The following is a 20,921-nucleotide window of genomic DNA, read 5'->3' as shown; positions in this document are numbered from 1 at the left end:
TCCGGCCAGATCATCGGCCAAACCAGCTCTGAAGTATCTTCACTGGCTCCCAGTGAGAGAGCGAGTCAAATTTAAGGCTCTCTGCCTGTCCCACAAACTCCTGCAGGACAAAGGCCCCCCCATCCTAAAGAAATTCATGAGGCCATACAAAGCCACAAGATCCCTTCGCTCTGACCACGAACACCTTATCACTACTTTCAGAGTGAAGAGAGCACGCACTGGCGGACGGCGTTTTTCTGTGAACGCAGCCCGCCTGTGGAACGCCCTCCCCCGTAATCTTAGGATGGAACCAGACTACCTCCGGTTCAGAAAACGTCTGAAAACTCACCTGTTCCTCTAATCTCCTCCCTTACGTCATCCTCTTGACTGTCCTGATCTTAGCGCTGGGATGCTTACGGGTTACCACGCGCTTTAAAAAACCTTAAATAGATTCAGAGATGTCTATCGCATACAGGACTCACATCGGAGGCAAATACCACCACAAAGTTCAATGATGGCTAGATATGCAGAATCAATAGAAGAACTGAATATTTGGTTGGAAAAATTTAGCCTCAAAGTTGTCTTCTCTCCAAGCTATTTTAAGAGTTTTTCATTGAAGGGGAACAGGAACTCCAAAAAGGCTCTGTTATAATTCCCCAGAAAGGCAATTGTGCTTGCTGTTTAAAATGCTGTGGATGTGGAACCACGAATACATTCAGTCTCTTCAACTGGAGGCGCAGCAGCATGCTCCTTTCTGATCACCAAGACTGTAGCCAATTATGGTTTAAGTTCTTAGCTTAAAAATGCCAGGTCTTGATCTTACACTTTTTAAGTAGTCTCTGGGTCGCCATTTTTGTTGAGACTAAAAACTGTTTTTTCCCCTCCACAAGTTCCACAAAACCAGAATCCTAGGCAAGATCTAGGTGTCAAGGTTTCCCTGATGACCTAAACTGTGCACTGAGAAACTTCCAACTTGGCTGTTAAGTTTCAGCATTCTGCATAGAAGCACATCATGGACCGTGGTGAAGTCATCTATGGATGAAGAGCGTATAGATGAACATGATGGTAACATAGAAGTGTATGACGTATAGGGGAGTGTTGTCTTGAAGTAGTAAAGGTCTTGTTTTATATATCTTAAGAGGTGATACAGGAGGAGTAGCCGGGCGATTCAGAGGTGCATTGGAGATGAATTACGTTTTAGCATTGGTGATATATATATGTACCTATATCCCCTTTGGTTTAGTATATGGTGCTCACTTACGTAAGTGAAGCACCCTGCACTAATCCAGTCAACTTTTATGGTGATTTTAGTAGTCTTTGACAGCCACAGAAAGCTCTCCAAGGGGTAGCTGTGGAATGCAGCCTTCAGGCTTAGTCCAGAAGGAATGTAATGCAGCTTATTTTACCAGTAATATTCCATATAGTGTAGGTTAAATGAAACAGAACCACACAGTGTAGGTATACAAATATTTATTTATATAAACACTCACTAACACATTGCAATATCTCCTATCTGGAGATATAACCACAATACTCTGATAATAGAACAAGTAAGTAGCACAAATACACAGTGGTCCCCAGTGGGAGACCAAACCATATACCAAAATAGTGGAGTGCAAACCACGACCTAAGTCGAGACTGGCCCCAGAAGACATAAAAGAGCAGGAGACCCAGAAGACATAGAAGAGCAGGGGACCTAAGGAACGACCCGAAGAAAACATCCAGGAACCCCACAGAGGCCATGTGCAGAGTGGGAACACGACTGCATGCTCAATTCAAGTCAATGGGTAAGTCGTGTTTGCAATTTTAAAGAAAAATAACCCTTCCCAGAGGACCTCAAAGAAACCCTATGGAAGATGGAAGGTTGGAGAGTCACCCCACCCGTGGATACCCAAGGAACCAGAATATCTACATCAGGGAAGCCGGGTGCATAGGTGCGAATTGACGTCGGAAACCGCTGTAGACCAAAATGGATGACTTCAGTAAAAATGCTGCTGGTGGAGAAGCTGAAAGAGTCCGGTGCAACCCACAGGTGGATTCGAGTTGAGAGGTACCTGCTAGCAGAAGAGACCGTCTATGCCACTCAGGAGTGACCAGGAGGCATAGAAGATGAATGCCCACCGATGTCGGAGATGCAGGAGAGTTGATGGTGCCCTTGAAGTTGCAGCTGTGCAGACCAGGCAACGGTGTGAAAGACCAGGAGTCATTCACAAGCTCTGCCCCTTCGGATGTCAAGAGCCAGGGGGTTTGCGTCTGGCAGGGGCACCGACGAGCCTTGGCAACGCAACCAACGTAGTATTCGAAAAAGGTGCAGTGTCAGGACCAGCAAGGTCCAAATGACTCACCACGACAGATAAGTCAGAGTAGGCACAGAGCAAGCCAAGGAGCCCATTGGAACCAAAGAAGACGCTTCAGAGGACCCACAAGCCGGAGGCACAGAGTTGCAAGAGGACCTCGAGCAGCTGAACAAAGGATGAAGCTTCACGATGCAGAGGATGCGGTGCAGGCAAAGATCTTGGCTGCAGGAGATGTTTGAGCTTTTTGGAGCCAGAAGATCTCTGGTGAAGAGAGTCAACAAGCCTTGACAACGGCAAGTCGACACGGTGCACAAGGGTACTGCTCCAGTGGTTCTGACGAGGGATACTGGCTTCAAACTTGCAGTGAAGACAGTGCGGGCCTCGAGGGAGTTGCAGAACCACCACTTGTGTTGCTCAACCTTTCGGAGTCTGTAGGAGCTCAGGAACAGCAGACCGGTCAGCTTTGTTGCGGTACCTACAGGTGCAGGGAAGTGACTCCTTCACTCCAAGGGAGATTCCTTCCGGTGTCTTGGATGTCCACAGGCCTGTAGAAGAACCCATATGGAGCACTGGCACAGACGACGCAGAAGACTGGCAGTAGGACGAGATCAGGAGCAGCAGGGGTCTTCCTAGTTGCAGTCTTGGCTGCCAAAGCGAAGTCCAAAGTGCCCAGACGGTTGAAGATGAAGTGGTTTCGGATCTGAATCTTGCTCCAAAAATAATCTAAGGAACCACCCACAGGTATGCCCTTAAGTATCATAAGGAAAAGGCTGTAATGATTCAGGGGTCCTTCCACAGGAGGGTCTGGACAGTGGGGAGGATACTTCCATGTCCTTTGTCCAGTTTTGCACCAGAGCGGGAGCCAATGACTCCCTAAACTGGTTCCAACTGGAGTATGCAAGGAGTGCACCAAACGTGCCCACCAAAAATAATCTAAGGAACCACCCACAGGTATGCCCTTAAGTATCATAAGGAAAAGGCTGTAATGATTCAGGGGTCCTTCCACAGGAGGGTCTGGACAGTGGGGAGGATACTTCCAAGTCCTTTGTCCAGTTTTGCACCAGAGCGGGAGCCAATGACTCCCTAAACTGGTTCCAACTGGAGTATGCAAGGAGTGCACCAAACGTGCCCATCAAAGCAGTCTAGTGGCGCTGGCAAGCACCCTTACCCTTTTTCCAATACACAAAGTCCTGTCTGGGAGGTAGTCACACCTCCCTGCGACAGGAAACCTATTGCCCTGCCTTCCCCTGCTCGAGCATGGCCCAGCAGCAGGAGGGCAGAATCGTTTCTGTGGTAGGCAGCAGCCATAGTTTGCTGTCTGAGTCCAGAAGACTGGTAACGAGAGCACTGAGGGCCTCCCAGAGGAGCTTTAAGTACGTGGAATCATACCCCCAACACCATAAACGGTGTTGGAGGTAGGATTCCAACATGTTTTATACCAAACACGAACGGGTTTGTTACAGCCAGTTTAGAGTTAGCCATTGTGTAATGATGCATGGCCACTATGTATCGTATTGGCTGATGCACTTACAACACAGGAGAATGGACTCTTTGGGTTGAAGGGGTGTCCTGCTCAAGCAGGGGCACCCTCACACTTATAACCAAGCGCCCTGCCTTCAGGATTGAAAGGGCTGCCTTAGGGGTGACATAGGTTTTAAGTGCAGTGACCTCAGATATAAGAAAACTTAAATCTGTCATAAGTGGTGCTAGAACCAGCTAACACAAGCTGCAATGGCAGGCCTGTAGTCACCATTTGAGTGGTACCCCATGGGTGGCATAATATATGCCTCGCCCGTGGTGGACCCCTGGTGTACCTATGCACTGGGTACCTTAGTGCCATATACTAGGGACTTACAAGGGTACACCAGTAGCCAATTTGGGGTGTACCCAAGTACTCACCATGTCCAATTGAGGAGAGAACCACAGATACTGGGGTCTCGATTAGCAGGATCCAAGTCAGACTAGTTTGTAAAACAAAATGACACCAGCAAAAAGTGGGGTTTACCCTGAAAGCAAATCCTACTTTCCTACACCCTGGGAATCATGACTGGTCTTGGTGGAAGATCTAAAGGAGCAAAAGATCCATGGACATGAGAAGCACTGACGACAAGGATGATACCGCTGTCAAGTGCTTCAAAGGCAATCATCTCAACAGCAAACACCTCAACGTTGATCACCTAGGCGTGTCTCAATACTTATCTTTTTGCTGACAAATGTTTTGACAACACCATCTTTTCGATGGTGACAGTAAATGCTTCAACATCGTATGTGCCGATGTTGGGGGGCTGGGAAATGAGAGCTTGCCTGATGGAACCTCTATTTCGGCATCAAACTCTTATATGCCACCAGGCTGGACTTCAAAAAGAGAAGAGGTTGGTGCTGAGCGATGCTTTGATGTAGCCTGGTGTTCTCAGCAATGGGGTGGGGGTGTAGGACGTGGAAACTATGCCACCTGTTTTTCTTTTTGAATTTTTCTCTTTAAGACACATTTCTAGGGGATGCACGGTCTCAGAACAGGTGGCAACATTGCTGGATAGCTTATGGTGTCTCTTTCCTTCCTCCTCCACTCTGAAATCTTTCAGCATTCCTCTTCAATGAATCTTCTCACAGAACTAATCTGAGACAAAATCCTAAACGTACTACTTTTGGTATTCACAGGAGGCATTTATTAGTAGTAAAGTTAGAATTTTGTCTTAAGTTTTGGTCTTAAGAGAAAATCCTAACTTAAGACAAAATCCTAAATTTAACTTAAGACACAATCCTAATTTAAGACAAAATCCTAACTTTACTACTACTAAATAAATGCCTTCTGAGAATACCAAAAGTAGTAAGTTTAGGATTTTGTCTCAGATTAGTTCTGTGAATCTGCCCCAATGTTTTTAAGTGCTACTTTCCTCATTTTTTGTTATAAGACCACATTCTTTGATGCAATGTGAGAAGAGTAAATTCATCAGAGAAACGGAATGTGAGTCAGAGGCAGTCTTGTTCCTCCCACCACCTCAAGAGGGTAAATTAAAAAAAAGTGAAAGCATTTGTGCAGATAATCCCTTCAAAGAAGGTAAAAAAAATTAAAGAAAAAAACTTCAAACAAATTAAGAAGTAGAATGAAAAACTAAAGAAATCAAATTTGAAGAATCCTCAAAAATAGGGTAAAATCAACTGAAGTGTTTGGTACTGCACACTGCGCCAGTTGGAAAAAACTGAAACAGTAAAGCAAATTGCCAGTACAGTGCATTATGGATGATGGAACATCTAGGACCCTTAATGGAGCAGTTCATATTTTTCTACGTTAGATACTTTTAACCTACATGCCCCTTTTCCTTCTTTTTCTCTGTCATATGGGGGTTTAAAGGTTATTCCTAACATACTTTATCATGATTCTGCTGCACCGCATATCCCACAACACCTGGGATTTGGACGGCACAAGCAAACAATGGTACTTTGTGAAGGTGTACATAGTTCTCCCTAATGCACCTTAGCAAATGTAAGCAAGCTGAATGGCTGTAAAGAACAAGTTACTTACCTTCGGAAATGATGTATCTGTAAGAGACATTTATTAGTTATAGATTTCTTACCTTAGAATTACCCCAGGCATTAGACTGTATTCAGAGATTTTTTTCTTCAGCAGTGCTCCTGCGCGTCGGTAGGTGGCGTCGGTCGACTCCGCATCCGTCGTCGTGGTTGCCGGGATAGAGTTGCATTATCTACTAAGACGCCGCCTCTACGCGCCAACGTCAGTTCTGACACCACTTTCCACACCAGAAGCGCAGAGCCATGGAAGACACTGACTACTGGTGATCCACAACTAGCACCCATCAAGGGAGTCCCGATCCCTAGAAGTCAGTTTGCACAGTAGGGAGGATGGGTGGGGCGGTATGGAATCTATAACAAATAAAGGTCTCTGACAGATACATCGTTACCAAAGTAACTTGTTCATCTGAAAGAGACCATTAGTTATAGATACCTTACCTTAAAATAGATACCTCAACAATACCAACCCCGGAGGAGGGTCTGCAAACCAAGTTCACTCAAAGTCCTGGAGGACAGAACGGACAAAGTAGCTGTCCCTATGGACTTGACTAACCAGGCAGTAATGTCCGGTGAAGGTGTGCATGGATGCCCACGTGGCGGCCTGGCAGATGTCAATAAGTTGGACTACATGTGACAAAGCAGTAGTTGCTGTCATAGCTCTAGTGAAATGCGCCCGCAGCCCCACTGGGGGTTCCTTTTTTGCTAAAGCTTAAAAAATCTTTCTACAACGGAGAACCCATCTTGAGACAGTACACTTTGGGACAGCTGGACATTTCTTGGAACCCACATAGCCAACGAAGAGTTGATAGTCTACCTGGAAATCTTTCGTGCGGTCAAGGTAGGAGAACAGCGCACGTTTCGGGTCCAGAAGGTGGAGGCTCTCCTCCTCTTTAGAAGGGTGTGGAGGTGGGCAGACTGAGACAGGTGAGACCTTGACTTCCGGGCCAAGGCCAGCACTCTCCCCAGCAACTCTGCCTCACCGCCGCCAGGACTGAGACCATCTCCCTGCAGGGTTCGAGACAGCTACCCGGCACTGCGCGTCAGGGTCTGCCCGGCTGCTTTCCGGTACCAGTCATTGCTTCCCTTCTGTTGCTGATTGCATTTTGTTGTAGTATTGTGATGTGTTGCGTTGCGTTTTCCTCTCTTTGTTTTTGCCTTTGTCCGCAGCTTTCCCGCCGCTGCTGCCCCGCCCTCCGACCCAGCCGCTACCGCCTGCCTGCCTCTGCTCCCGCCCCCCTACCCTTCATATGGCGACTGCTGGCGTGCCAAAGGCAAGCCTGTCTGTGCCCGTCCGTGCCTGGATCGCGCCCAGCGCCAGACCACATGGCCCCTGGGAGAGCCACAACACCCAATGCCAATAACTTCCTCCCCGAACTCCACACCGGACGATCATCCAACTGCTTCCAGGCCAGTCCCAAGCTCACCAAGGGACCCTTCACCTGCTGTAGCTGCAGCTTCACCAGCCGCCAGACACCCACATGCCCTACCCCACCCGCCAGAGCAAAACACAACCACCTCAGATGCACACCCGCTCCGTCCACAAGCACGCCATCGAACTCTGGGACCTACTTGACTCAGCCTCCCCGGACGTCACCTTCCTAACAGAGACCTGGATAAACCCCTCCTCGGCACCCGACATTGCCATAGCCATCCCAGATGGCTACAAGATCACCAGAAGGGACCGCATCAACAGACCTGGAGGAGGAACGGCCATTGTCTACAGAAACACCCTCAGAGTCACGAGAAGCACAACAGACACCTCCTGCACCGCCGAACACCTGCAGATCCACACGGACCCTAACACCACCCTCAGAGGTACACTCGTCTACAGACATAGTCAGCACGCACGCTCTTGCCTCCACAGACTACATTCTCCTCGGAGACCTGAATTTCCACCTCGAGAACACTGACAATAGCAATTCCATCGCTCTGCTTGACAACCTCGGACTCAAACAGCTCGTCACGACCCCAAACCCACACTGCGGACACACACTCGACCCCATCCTCTCTGCCAGCAACCGCGTCTCCTTCAGCCACACCACCAAACTGCACTGGACCGACCATCGCTGCGTCCACTTCACCTTCTTGAAACCCACTCCGCACCACCACCTACAACAGATGCCCTACCGCAGCTGGAACAAAGTCACTGAAGACCAGCTCACCACCACTCTTGCCCGAGACCAACAAACAGACACCACCACCATCGACACAGCCGCCTGCAACCTCAGGCAATGGATCGTCTACTGTGCCAACACCCTTGCCCTGATCAAACAACCCACAAACAGAAGCACCAACAGAAAGGCCAGGTGGTTCGCCACCGACCTCCAGGAATCCAAGCAGCTCTGCCGAGGACTCGAGAAGAAGTGGCGCCATGAACGAACCCCGGACAACCATGCTGCCCTAAAGAAAGCCAACCACAAGCACCACCAACTCATTTGAGCCACCAAAAGGACCTCCTTCAAGGAACGCATCGACACCAACGCACACAACAGCAAAGAGCTCTTCAACATCGTGAAGAAACTCTCCAACCCCAGCTCCAACGACATCCCGCCGACACAAGACCTGTGCGACTGCTTAGCCACCTTTTTCCACCGCAAGATTGCTGACATCCACAATAGCTTCAACGCCCAGCCATCTACTACAGCCGCCGACATTGCAGACTCACCTACCGCCAGCCTCACCAACCGCCTGCTCTCCTGGACCCACGTCAACGACGACAACACCATCAAGACCATAAACACCATCAACTCCGGCTTACCATCCGACCCCTGTCCCGACCACATCTTCAACAAAGTGAACCACATCATCGCACCTCACGTCTGGAAGATCCTCAACAGCTCCTTCGAGACCGCAACCTTCCGGGTAAGCTGGAAACACGCAGAGATCAACGCCCTACTAAAAAAAAAAACACAGCGAACCCAAAGGACCTCAAGAATTTCCAATCCATCTCCCTGCTTCCGTTCCCAACAAACAAAAGTCATCAAAATAATCGTCAAGTATCCTAAGCTGGATTCCGCAGCAATCACAGCACCGAAACCGCCCTCATTGCTGCCACAGACGACATCAGGACCCAACTGGACAACGGTGAAACCGCGGCCCTCATCCTCCTGGACCATTCTGCTGCCTTCGACACCGCCGACCACCACACCATATGCACACGCCTACACGACGCGGGAATTTGCGACAAAGCTCTGGCCTGGACCACCTCCTTCCTCACCGACAGAACCCAGACCTTTCGCTTCCCTCATTCCGTTCGGAAGCCACCAAGATCATCTGCGAAGTACCCCAAGGATTATCCCTTAGCCCGACCCTCTTCAACGTCTAAATGGCACCGCTCGCCAACATCGTCCGCTCGCACAACCTCAACATCGTCTCCTACGCTGACGACACTCCGCTGATTCTCTCTTTCTCACTAAGAACCCAGCGATCGCCAAAATCAACCTCCACGAAGGAATGAAGGCCGTCGCCCACTGGATGCAGAACAGCCACCTGAAACTCAACATAGACAAGACAGAGGTCTCATCCTGGGCTCCACCCCCACGCCTGTGACGACTCCTGGTGGCCAGCTGCCCTGGGAGCTGCTCTCACATCCACCAACCACGAACGTAACCTGGGGTTCATCCTAGACTCATCGCTCTCAATGACCCAGCAAGTCAACGCTGTCTCCTCCTCCTGCTTCAAAACCCTCTGCATGCTCTGCAAGATCTACAGGTGGATCTCCACCGAAACCAGAAGGACGGTCACCCAGGCCCTCGTCACCAGCAGACTGAACTACGGCAACGCTCTCTACGCAGGAACCACAGCCAAACTCCAGAAAATACTCCAGCGCATACAGAACCCTCCGCACACCTCATCCTCAACATCCCCCGCCACACCCACATCACCGCCCACCTGAAGGACCTGCACAGGCTCCCAGTCAGCAAAAGGATCACCTTCAAACTGCTCACCCACGCTCACAAATCTCTCCACAATGCCGGACCAGCATACCTCAACAAACGTCTCACCTTCTACACCCCGATCCGCCGACCTCGCCCTCGCCGCTGTCCCACGCATCTACAGGACCTCCACTGGTGGCAGCTCCCTCTCCTACCTCGCCGCCAAGACATTGAACACCCTACCCACACAGCTACGTCAGACAAAGGACCTGCTGTCCTTCAGGAGACTCCTCAAAACCTGGCTGTTTTGAGCAGTAGCTGCACCCCCCATCCTCCCTCAGCACCTTGATTAGAGAACTCGATAAATGACTGATTGATTGTCTGTCCGATATGAAAAGGAGTGACAACTTTAGGTAGGAATGAGGGCCTCGTTCGAAGCACCACTTTGTCCGGATGCAACTAGAAGAAAGGGGGCTTAGAAGAAAGAGCTTGAAGCTCACTAACTCTGTGAGCAGAGGTGATGGTAACGAACAAGTTACTTACCTTCGGTAACGCTTTTTCTGGTGGATACAGTATCTGCCTTTGGATTCCTCACCTTGTGAATATCCCCCTGCGTCAGCAACGTTCGCAAAATTCTTTTGTAGCACGCCGGTGTGGACAACGTCATAGGAGTACGGCATCGCGCGCGACTCCGACTGACGTCAGACTCCTTATTAGGCCTACGTTGGCGTGATGACATCAGTTCCGCCCTTTTTTCCGTGCCTTCCAGGCACCGGGACGGACCAATGACAGTAGATATGTACATATACAGTGTACAAAGTACATAATATCCAAAATTACACACAGTGTGTAGCCAAGGTATGAAAAGCACAATATATATACAAATATAAATATAAAAATACATTAAAATAATGTCATAAACACAGGTATAGAAGAGTGGGCAACGGGGAGGCGGGTGGGCATGTGAGGAATCCACAGGCAGATACTGTATCCACCAGAAAAAGCGTTACGGAAGGTAAGTAACTTGTTCTTCTGATGGATACATCTGCCAGTGGATTCCTCACCCTGTGAATAGATTACCACAGCAGTCCCCACTCCCGGAGGAGGGTGTCTACTCTCCTATACCAGAAAATCCTGGAGGACAGAAAGCGCAAAGTGGCCGCCTCTCCTCACCTCAGTATCCAAGCAGTAATGCTTTGCGAAAGTGTGGAGGGAGGCCCAAGTTGTCGCTCTACAAATGTCCTCAACAGGAACACCTCTAGACAAAGCAGATATTGAAGACTTTGCTCTAGTAGAATGGGCTCTTATACCCTCTGGAGGTGCTTTACCAACCAGGGCGTAGCAGATCTTGATGCATAGTATTATCCATCTTGAAAGTGTGCGCTTGTGCACAGCTCTTCCTTTTCTGCAGCCAGCAAATCCAACAAACAGCTGGTCATCCACTCGATAGTCTTTTGTCCTATCAAGATAAAAGCTCACCGCCCTCTTAGGGTCCAAATGGTGAAGCCGCTTTACTCTTTGGAAGGGTGAGGGGGAGGATAAAAGATAGGAAGAGTAATAGACTGTCTTGGATGGAAAGGAGTTACCACCTTAGGCAGAAAAGCAGCCCTGGTCCTAAGAACCATTCGTTCAGCATGAATGGTCAAGAATGGGGGCTTTGAACTAAGAGCTTGAAGCTCACTTACCACCCTTGCCGAGGTAATTGCAACTAGGAAAACCGTCTTGAAAGACAACAACCTCAAGGGACAATTATATAAAGGTTCGAAAGGTGAACTCATTAGATAAGTAGACCAGATTCAAGTCCCATTGAGGCACAGAGAAATGCAGACACCGCCGAAAGATAACCTTTAACTGTAGCCACAGTAAACCCTTGCTGCACTAAAGAAAGAGCAAATAGAAGTATATCTGACAAACAAGCCCTTAAAGGGTCAATGGACTTCTCCCCACACCATGTCACAAATTTAGACCATCTGTAAGAATATATAGATTTGGTGGAATCACGCCTGGCCGATAGAATGACATCCACCACATCATGTGGGAGAGAAAAGGAATTCAGGTTGCCCTGTTAAATCTCCAGGCATGAAGGTGTAAAGTCTGGAGGTGGGGGTGTAGAACCTGCCCCTCCATCTGAGAGAGGAGATCTGCCCTGAGAGGGAGACGGAGCAGCGGGCACGAGGAGAAGTGGAGAAGATCTGTGTACCAAACCTATCTTGGCCAATCCGGGGCGATCAATATACCTTGGGCACGGTATTGGCGAATCTTCCTCAGAACCAGAGGAATCAAGGGTATGGGAGGAAACGCGTAAATGAGCTGTGAGTCCCAACTCAACTGAAACACTTCCCCCAAGGCTCCCTGCTTTGGAAACTGGAGACTGCAGAATGACAGGCAGTGAGCATTCTTGTGAGTGGCGAACAGGTCCACCTGAGGAGTTCCCCACGTCCGGAGGACGTGACGAACCACCTATGGATGAAGCCTCCACTCGTGGTCGGCTGAGAACTGCCGATTGAGACGGTCTGCACCCACGTTCAGAACTCCGGCCAGATGATTTGCCATCAGACAAATCTGATGGTCCTGAACCCAGGACCAGAGACACAAAGCCTCTCTGCAGAGACACTGCGACCCCACTCCTCCCTGTTTGTTGACATACCACATCGTGGTGGTGTTGTCCGTCAAGACTTGAACCGACCGCCCGCGAAGGGAAGGGAGAAAGGCCTTGAGTGCTAGACTTATTGCCCTCAATTCTAGAAGGTTGATGTGAAGCAACCTTTCCTCTGGAGACCAAAGGCCCTTGATCTCCAGATCCCCCAGATGAGCATCCCACCCTAAAGTGGATGCATCCGTTATCACCGTGGCAACCGATGGAGGTAGATGGAAAGGCTTTCCTTGAGACAGATTGCCTTCCACACCCCACCAAGATACATCCGCCGCAGCTTCTCTGGAGATCCTCACAGACTCCCTGAGATCTCCGTTGTGTTGATACCACTGCCTGCGGAGAGACCACTGGAGTGCCCTCTTGTGCCAGCGTGCATGGTTGACCAACAGAATGCAGGAAGCCATCAGACCGAACAAGACTGGAACAACCGCTCCATTGTGAAACAAAGGAATCATTTCCTGTATGACTCAAATCCGTTGTGGAGGAGGGAATGCCCGACATACAGTTGTATCCAGTACTGCACCAATGAACAGGTGGAAGGGCACTAGGTGAGATTTGGGTACATTTATCGAAAAATCCAACCTGTACAACAACTGAGTTGTGACTTGCAGATGATGGAGCACTCTCTCAGGAGATTCCGCCTTGATCAGCCAATCGTCCAGATAAGGGAATACTGGAATCCCTGACTCTGAGAGGTGCAGCCACCACAGCTATCAGCTTGGTGAAGACTCGAGGTGCAGTAGTTAGACCAAACGGAAGGACCACAAACTAGTAATGCTGTGAACCCACCGTAAAACGGAGATACTTCCTCTGCGACCTCAGGATTGGGATGTGAAAATATGCATCCTGCAAGTCGATCGACACCATCCAGTCTTCTTCCAGCAGAGCTTGAAGAACCTGCGCAAGGGTGAGCATCTTGAACTTCTCCTGCTTCAGGTATAGGTTCAAGATCCTGAGATCCAGGATTGGACGAAGTCTGCCATCCTTCTTGGGGACCAGGAAATACAGCGAGTAGCATCCCTGACCCCTTTCCTGCTCCGGAACCACCCCTATGGCACCTTTTCGTAACAGTAACAGGACCTCCTGCTGCAGGAGAAGTAGGTGGTCCTCCGAGCAAAAACCTTGACAAGGAGGGTAATCCGGAGGAAATTCCCGAAAGGGAAGAGCATACCCATTCTCTACGAGATTGAGAACCCAAAAATCTGATGTAACCGATTCCCAATCCCATAGAAAATGTGTAAGCCGACCCCCTACAGGACCAACATGATCCGGAATGGCGGATCTAGGGCTGCTTTGCTGATGATAAAGGGGGTTGGGTAGCAAAGGAGGAGGCTTGACGTCCTCGAGGACAAGCTCTTTGTCTGCCCCTATAGGATTTATATAGTGGATTTTGCTGTTGCTGTTGTACTTGACGGTAGGGTTGAAAGAATGCACGCCCAAAACCTCTAAACCTTTTAGTTGCAGAGCCTCTGGACTTCAGCCCCAAAGATCTGGCAGTAGCCCTACTGTCCTTAAATCTTTCTAAAGCTGCATCAGCTTTCATTCCAAATAATCCAGTACTATCAAATGGCAAATCCAACAAAGCTGCCTGAACGTCCGCAGAAAAGTCAGATGACTTCAGCCAAGCAGCCCTTCTAGAGGCAACAGAAGTTCCCATAATGCAAGCAACTGAATCAGCAGTGTCAAGTCCACTTTGAATCACTTGACGTGTAGCAGCCTGTGTATCAGCCAACACCTCATCAAAATCCTTCCTGCTGTCCTCAGGAATCTTTGGAGCCAACTGCCATACAGAGTCCATCAGAGCATGTATATATCTCGCCATGAGACATGCGGCATTGGTAGATTTTAGAGCCATACTCGCAGAAGAGAAAATCTTCTTCGTAGTCTGATCCTGTTTCTTGGACTCCTTATCCCCAGGCAGTTGAGGGAAAGCACCAACAGACTTCTTCGAACAGGCTGCCTGTATAACCAGACTTTCAGGCGAAGAATGCGAGGATAGAAACTCAGGATCACCAGGAGCTACCCTATACCTCCTTGCAACACCCTTAGCCACTGCAGGAGCTGTAAGAAGCCTGTTCCAAACCTCCAATATAGGCTCTGTTAACGCCTCATTAAAAGGAAGCAATTGTTCTACAATCGATGATGGGGAATGAAGGACCTCAGTCAATATATTAGCCTTGAACTCAGCTGTCGGCAAAGTCAAATTTAAAAGAGCCGCAGCCTTTTTAATAACCACATGATATGGTGCAGCGTCCTTTGAAGGAGCATCAGAAACAGAGGACAGCTCCCATTCAGGGGAAATTTCTAAGCCACAAGCTTCCCTCAAATCATCAAAATAGTCCTCCTGAAGCTCACCATCTTCCATCTCAGCCTCAGTCTATCTATATCTTTGCTCCTCTATAAGACGCTGAGCTTCCCGCCTCGGTCTTTCCTTCACAAGCCGTGCCAACGGATCCGTAACCGACTCCGGAGCCAGAGCCGGCGTCTAAATCGAATCCAGAAGCACAAGTTGCTGCTCACGAGGTCGAGTCGGAGCTGGCGTCGATGGAATCGGCTTCGACGACGCCGAGAAAAGCCAAGGCGAAGCCTGCGCCGGCATAAATGTAGCTGGAGCATAGGAGTGAGGAACTCCCAAATTATATGCCAAACGACCCATGGGACCCGAAGGTGCACCAGAGGGATACAAAGCTCTCGAGTAGACTCCATACATCGCATTTAAAAACGAAGAAGGGTCTTAACCTGGAGCTGGGAAGGGCGGGTAAGAACCCATAGGATGCCCTCTCGGAGGTTCCGAATTCACCTCTTCTTCCACAGGCGGATTGACTGGAGTCACCGAGCCCTCTTGTAAAGGAGCCTCTTCTTCCTCTCGAGCCGGGGACGGCGCCGTAGAGGGAACCAACTCCGGAGCCGGAGAATGCACCGGCGACTCCAAGAAGCGAAGCCTCACCTTCTGGAACACCAAGCGAAGGAGACACCTCATCTTTTCTATGCCTCCTCTTAGGCGACTTCGGCCTCGACTCAGTCCTTACCGGAGTGATGACGAGATCCATGCTTTCGCTTCTTATGCTTTTTCTTCGCTGACTTCGAAGCATGACCTGAAGACGACCTTGAAAGCGACGCCGTGCTGGAACTCGACCTCAACTTCGAACTTGAAGTCTTCTTCTCTTTTCTACCTTTCAACTTCGCCACCAGAAGTTTTGCTTCCCTCTCTCGAAGAGCCTTCGGGTTCATCTTCTTACACGAAGAACAGCCTTTGACATCGTGGTCCGAACTCATACACCAGATACAATCTTCGTGCGGGTCCGTAATCAACATCATCTTGCCGCACTCCCCACAAGGCTTGAACCCGGTCTTCTTACTCGACATCCTCTGCGAGAAACAAAGAAGCAAGAAGCCAAACAGAGAAAAACAGTAACTAAGTTACCAACAGCTACAGAGGTTCCCCGAAACCGTTAGCGTCAACGACGCGGAAAAAAGGGAACTGATGTCATCACGCCGACGTAGGCTTAATAGGGAGTCAGTGACATCAGTCGGAGTCGCGCGCAATGCCGTACTCCTATGACGTCGTCCACGCCGGCGTGCTACAAAAGAATTTTCCGAACGTTGCTGATGCAGGGGGATATTCACAAGGTGAGGAATCCACTGGCAGATGTATCCATCAGAAAAGAAAAGTAGTCTTCAGTGTGAGAAGCCTAAGAGGACAGTTGTGAAGAGGGTCGGTGGGAGTGCACATAAGTTAAGTCAAAACAAGGTTCAAGTACCACTGAGGCATTATTAAAGGAGATGGAGGAAAGATAAATAATGTCTTGAAAGACCCTACTTAAAATAGGAGACTGGAACATAGAGAGCTGATCTGTTAGCCGGAGAAAAGCAGAAATGGCTGCCAGAAAGCCTTTAAGAGTGGCCAGAGCCGAGCCCTGCTGAGCTAAAGAGAGAATCAACAAAAGAACCTCAGAAAGAGGGGCAGAAAGAGGATCCACAGCCTTTGCTGTGCACCATGCCACAAACTTGTCCCATCGACAGGCAAATACCGTCTTAGTGGAGGGACTCCTGGCTGCCAAGATGACATTACAAACTTCGGCTGGAAGGTCAAAAGCTTTCAACTGTCGCCACCCAATCTCCACGCAAGGAAGTGGAGGCTGGACAGGTTCGGGTGGAGAACCGTCTCCTACTGCAGTGACAAAAGATCCTCCCGAAGGGGCAGCCTGGTCGGAGGATCGATAGCCATGCTCAGGAGCTCTGGGTACCAGACTCTTCGTGCCCAGTTCGGTGCCACAAGAATGACTTGGGCCCTGTCGCGCTTGATCTTCTTCAGCCCTCGGGGCAGAAGTGGTACAGACAGAAAGGCATACAGGGGGCGGCAGTCCCACTCGCAACTAAAATCATCCCCGAACGAATGCTGCCTTGAAAATTCCAACGCTCAGAACTGCTGAAATTGCGTGCTCTCTTCAGTGGCGATCAGATTTAACCGAGAATCTTCCCACTGCTGAAAGAGAGCTCGGACCACCTCCAAGTTAAGACGCCATTTGTGATCCACCAGGCACTGACGGCTAAGTTTATCCGTTCTGGCATTCAGGGAACCTGGCAGGTGTCAAACAACCAGGGTTAAGCCCGACGTTCCAGCCATGTCCAAAGGTGGTGAGCCTTTTGACATAGGGTCCACGACCCCACCCCGCCCTGTTTGTTGCAGTACCGCATGGTAGTGATGTTGTCCGTGAACACCTGCACTGCCTTCCCTTTGAGGGAGGGAGGGAGAGAAGGAATGCCTTCAGTGCCAGGCGAATCGTCCAAAGCTCCAATAGGTTAATATGGAGCCCAGACTACGCCGGGGACCAGCCTCCTCTGATCTTTGCCTCTACCAGGTGGCTGCTTGAGTTATAGTTCAGAGGATATGTGGTCAAGCAAGTTGGGCTAGACTGACCCTTTTGAGAAAGAGTCAAGACTGATGAGCACATAGTTAATTCACTTCTGTAATGGAGAGGCATGAACTGGAGTGTACTCAGAGTAAAGACCAGTGCTTTAAATTAACAGAAGCCCTCTCTCCACCTTTCTGCTTTTAACAGGGACGGAGGAAACAGGGACGCGTGGGGTAAAATTTTCTAAAAGACTGCGCCACATGTGATATGTGACCCAGGTCCTTCAATTTTGAGTTAAAAAATTCAACAAAATTCAATGGCAAAACACACCCTTGGCCCTGTTTTCCGCGTTTTGCCTCAATCAGGGAACATGGTAAAATATTGCAGTTTAAAGAGGGTGAAAAAACAAAGGTTCTTTAAAATGACAATGTGAATTTTTCTTATTTTTTAAATATTTGTCGAAAATAAGCCTAAAAGGTGCAAAGAAGACTATGTCACCCTTAATTATATAAAATAACCATCATTTGAATGAAACAGTATTACCTGCAACAGGTCCAAGCCAGTACACAAACATGTTGTCTGAGATGTTGGTTTCCTTGCAGAAAAAATTTAGTGATAAGGCTACAGCGGGATTGAACATGGCCCCAGTCAGTGGTCCAGCTGAAAAACATTAAACAAATTGAGGTACTAAAACCAACCACGTGATAATTTCTACAACAACAACGAAAGGTTTACATCTTTACAAGAATAGATATTGACATGTTTTTAGTGATATGGAGAAATAAACACTTTCAGTTATCCATCATATCTCACTAAGAGACCTTGGTAAAACAATTTTCAGAAGCTTTGATTTGATTTATCACTGGATACTCATGGCTTGTTTAAATAGACAAGCAAGAACCATGGACCATAAAGGAGGGTTAGAAGAAACAACCATTTTCAGATGCGACTTTTGAAGAGGAGTGGCCTGCTAGACCATCAACATCTTAATGCAAGTTAAATTAAACATCAATATTTTAGCCAGGACTTAATTCGGAACCCCGCTTTCTATTTTGCAGCATAAAAAGGCTCAACAGCTGTGCAATACTTTTAAAGGGGGAATACAAGCACCTCAAACGAGTGGTGCACTGCTTTTAATGGGAGACTACCAGCACCCCCTCAGCGGGATGCAATACTTATAAATGCAGACTACCAGCGCCTCAAAGCAGTTGTGCAATACTTTTTATTGGAGACCACTAGCACCTCAAAAGAGCAGAGCAATAGGTAAATGGGAGCCTACCAGCACTCCTCTGATATCAAGACATGTATTAAGCAATCTTTTTTGAGGTGTCATTACTTTCGCAATGACGGGTGTGTCTAGCAGGGTGTGTATGGACTGGCCTCTCTGCTGAGACCTCTCTGTGTAACAATGGATGTGCATAGCAGGATGTGGGGAGGGACTAGGCCCTCGTTTCGGTCCTCCCTCTCAGTTGCCGGGTGTGTTTAGTAGAGTGTGTGGAGTGATTGCCCTTTACAATGATGAGAGTGTAGTAGAGTGTGGGTTAGGACTGGCCCCTCCTTCCATTACTCTCTCTTAGATGACAGGTGTACATAGTGGTATATGTAGAGGGACTGGCCTCTCTGCTAAGACCTCTCTCTGTAATAATGGGTGTGCGCAGTAGGTGTGGGGAGCGACTGGGGTCAGACCTCTATTTCAGACGAAGGGTGTGCATAGTAGGGTGTTTAGATGAAGCTTCACTCTACTCACAACTCTTTTCTAACTAATGAGCAAAAATAGTAGAGTCTGCTAAACACCATCGCCAATAAGACTCCTTCATACCGTAACACGTGTGCATAACAGAGCGTGAATACTCCTTCCTATTTTTTTTTTATGTGACTTATATAGCACTTGAAACACCCTAAAGGGGTATCTCCGGGCTGATCCTGTGAGTCTTTCCAGATCGTTTTTTTTAATAAAAGATTCAAACCTTCTAATCCTAACAGTAATTATCTCATCCACACTTCCTCTCAAAAACAAGAACCACAATATGCATTACTACGAAGAGAGTGTATTGAGAACTCATCTACCCCTTTTTACTATTGAGGATCCACAAGAGTCCCTCAAGATTGTAAAAGTTACTTCAAAATAACATACATTCATTTTCTTCAAAGTAGTTATCCCTTAGCCACTGCCTCTCTAAATTTAGGGGGACATCATACCTTTTGCTGCCCTCTTACACAGCTTTTTTTAGTTCATTTCCACAACACCTCCAATTTTTCACAGTAAACAGTAATCATGGCCATTTTATTTCTAACATTCCAACAGGCAGCCAATCGGAGCGCTCCCTCTTGCGGGTTTCGCGGGAGGTTCTCACTCCCACGAGTGTGAAGGCTCAAAGGAAAAAACGGCCAATCTCACGACTCGATTTTTGGTTTTGTGCTCTTAGAATAATAAAGCAAAAAAACCTGGAGAATGAGGTCCCCAGGGACTAATAAGGATTGGGGAGGGGGCCATGAGCCCCCTGTTTTAAAACGTATATGACCCAGGAGTCACCAGGGCCACAGTAGTTCAGAGAGGGGGCCACACAGCCAACTCCCCTTTTAAAAAACTAAAATAAAGGGCTTGTGGACGGGGTCTACCTGTGGTCAACCTGGCAGCTCATTGCCGAAGACTGTGTGCAGTGTGGGATTGGCTGCCTTAGGTGGGGTAGACTATATGGTCAAGCCGCATTCCAGGCCTTGTGATTAATCCCACATCGCGCACAGCTGGCTGTATGGGCGGGGTTGGCCAAAGGCATGGCCTTGTGGCCAATTCCCCTAGTAAGCATGACCGAAGGCACTGCTCAGTGTGGGGTTTGGTTTTTGGTTCTTTCAGTAAATATATATATGTTTAATATGCATAAAATGGCATAACTTCATTCATTCTGAAACATTTTGCAAACCTTTTTTGAAAGAAAAAGAAAAAGGAAATGAAGGCCAACTTTAGCAGACAGGCTGCACTATACATGACAGTAAAATTGGCACTGTGCCTCTGAGAACTTTACTCTTTCTTTTGTGTCCCATCATGCCCAACAGGTGACAGGTAAGCTTTAACTATAGCAGCCACGCTTATTTAATGATTTAATATGTGTGCGGTCCGCTTACACATTATAGGCCACGCTTATTAATTACCAGCGCAGGCCACTTTAACTTTAGCGGCCGTGCTACAGAACCTTTTTAAATTCATTCTTTTTTTCACTTTGTATGAAAGCGCCAAACATGCTTTCACTTTAATGTTGGCTGTGCCCCTTTGTTTAGACACTGCTCACTGTAACTTGAATATGCGAGTAGCATCTAAGATGGGCACGGCCACCATTAAAGTGGTTTCTCATTTGCAAGAGTTTGAACTCTTGGCATTAAAAATAGCAATGCCTTTTATATATGTGTTGCTTTTAAAAACACATAAATAAAAGGCATTGTTTTTTACAATGCCAATAGCTTAAACGCTCGCAAATGTGAGACCTACTGCATTGAAAATGCTTGTTAAACAATAGCCATGATTCCCTTGTACCACATCTTTGTGACTGGCAAACATTGGCAGAACTGTCCAGTAGAGAGAATCTAAATTTGTTCTCAAATTGCGCATGCAGGGCACCTTAAATGTGTCATGCTTGCACTCTGAAACCAAGCCTCTCAAATCTTTTCCTGCTAGTACTGTAATGCATCTAGATGAAAGACACTAAAACCTGTGTTGGGGGAACCCCTGAGTGGA

At 48.2% G+C, this 20,921-nt stretch overlaps 1 protein-coding gene across 1 annotated transcript in view; it reads right to left on the bottom strand.

Annotated features, from left to right (window-relative positions):
• AQP11 (aquaporin 11) overlaps window positions 1–20,921 on the bottom strand; it is a 231,946-nt gene that overhangs the window by 24,672 nt on the left and 186,353 nt on the right. The window contains 1 exon segment of the mRNA XM_086933893.1: window positions 17,735–17,851. Coding sequence (XP_086790019.1) covers window positions 17,735–17,851 — 117 coding nt within the window.

The sequence above is a fragment of the Lissotriton vulgaris genome, chromosome 8 (assembly GCF_964263255.1).
Source record: "Lissotriton vulgaris chromosome 8, aLisVul1.2, whole genome shotgun sequence".
NCBI lineage: Eukaryota > Metazoa > Chordata > Amphibia > Caudata > Salamandridae > Lissotriton > Lissotriton vulgaris.
Note: the sequence above shows the minus strand (reverse complement) of the source record. Positions and strands in the feature narration are given on the sequence as shown.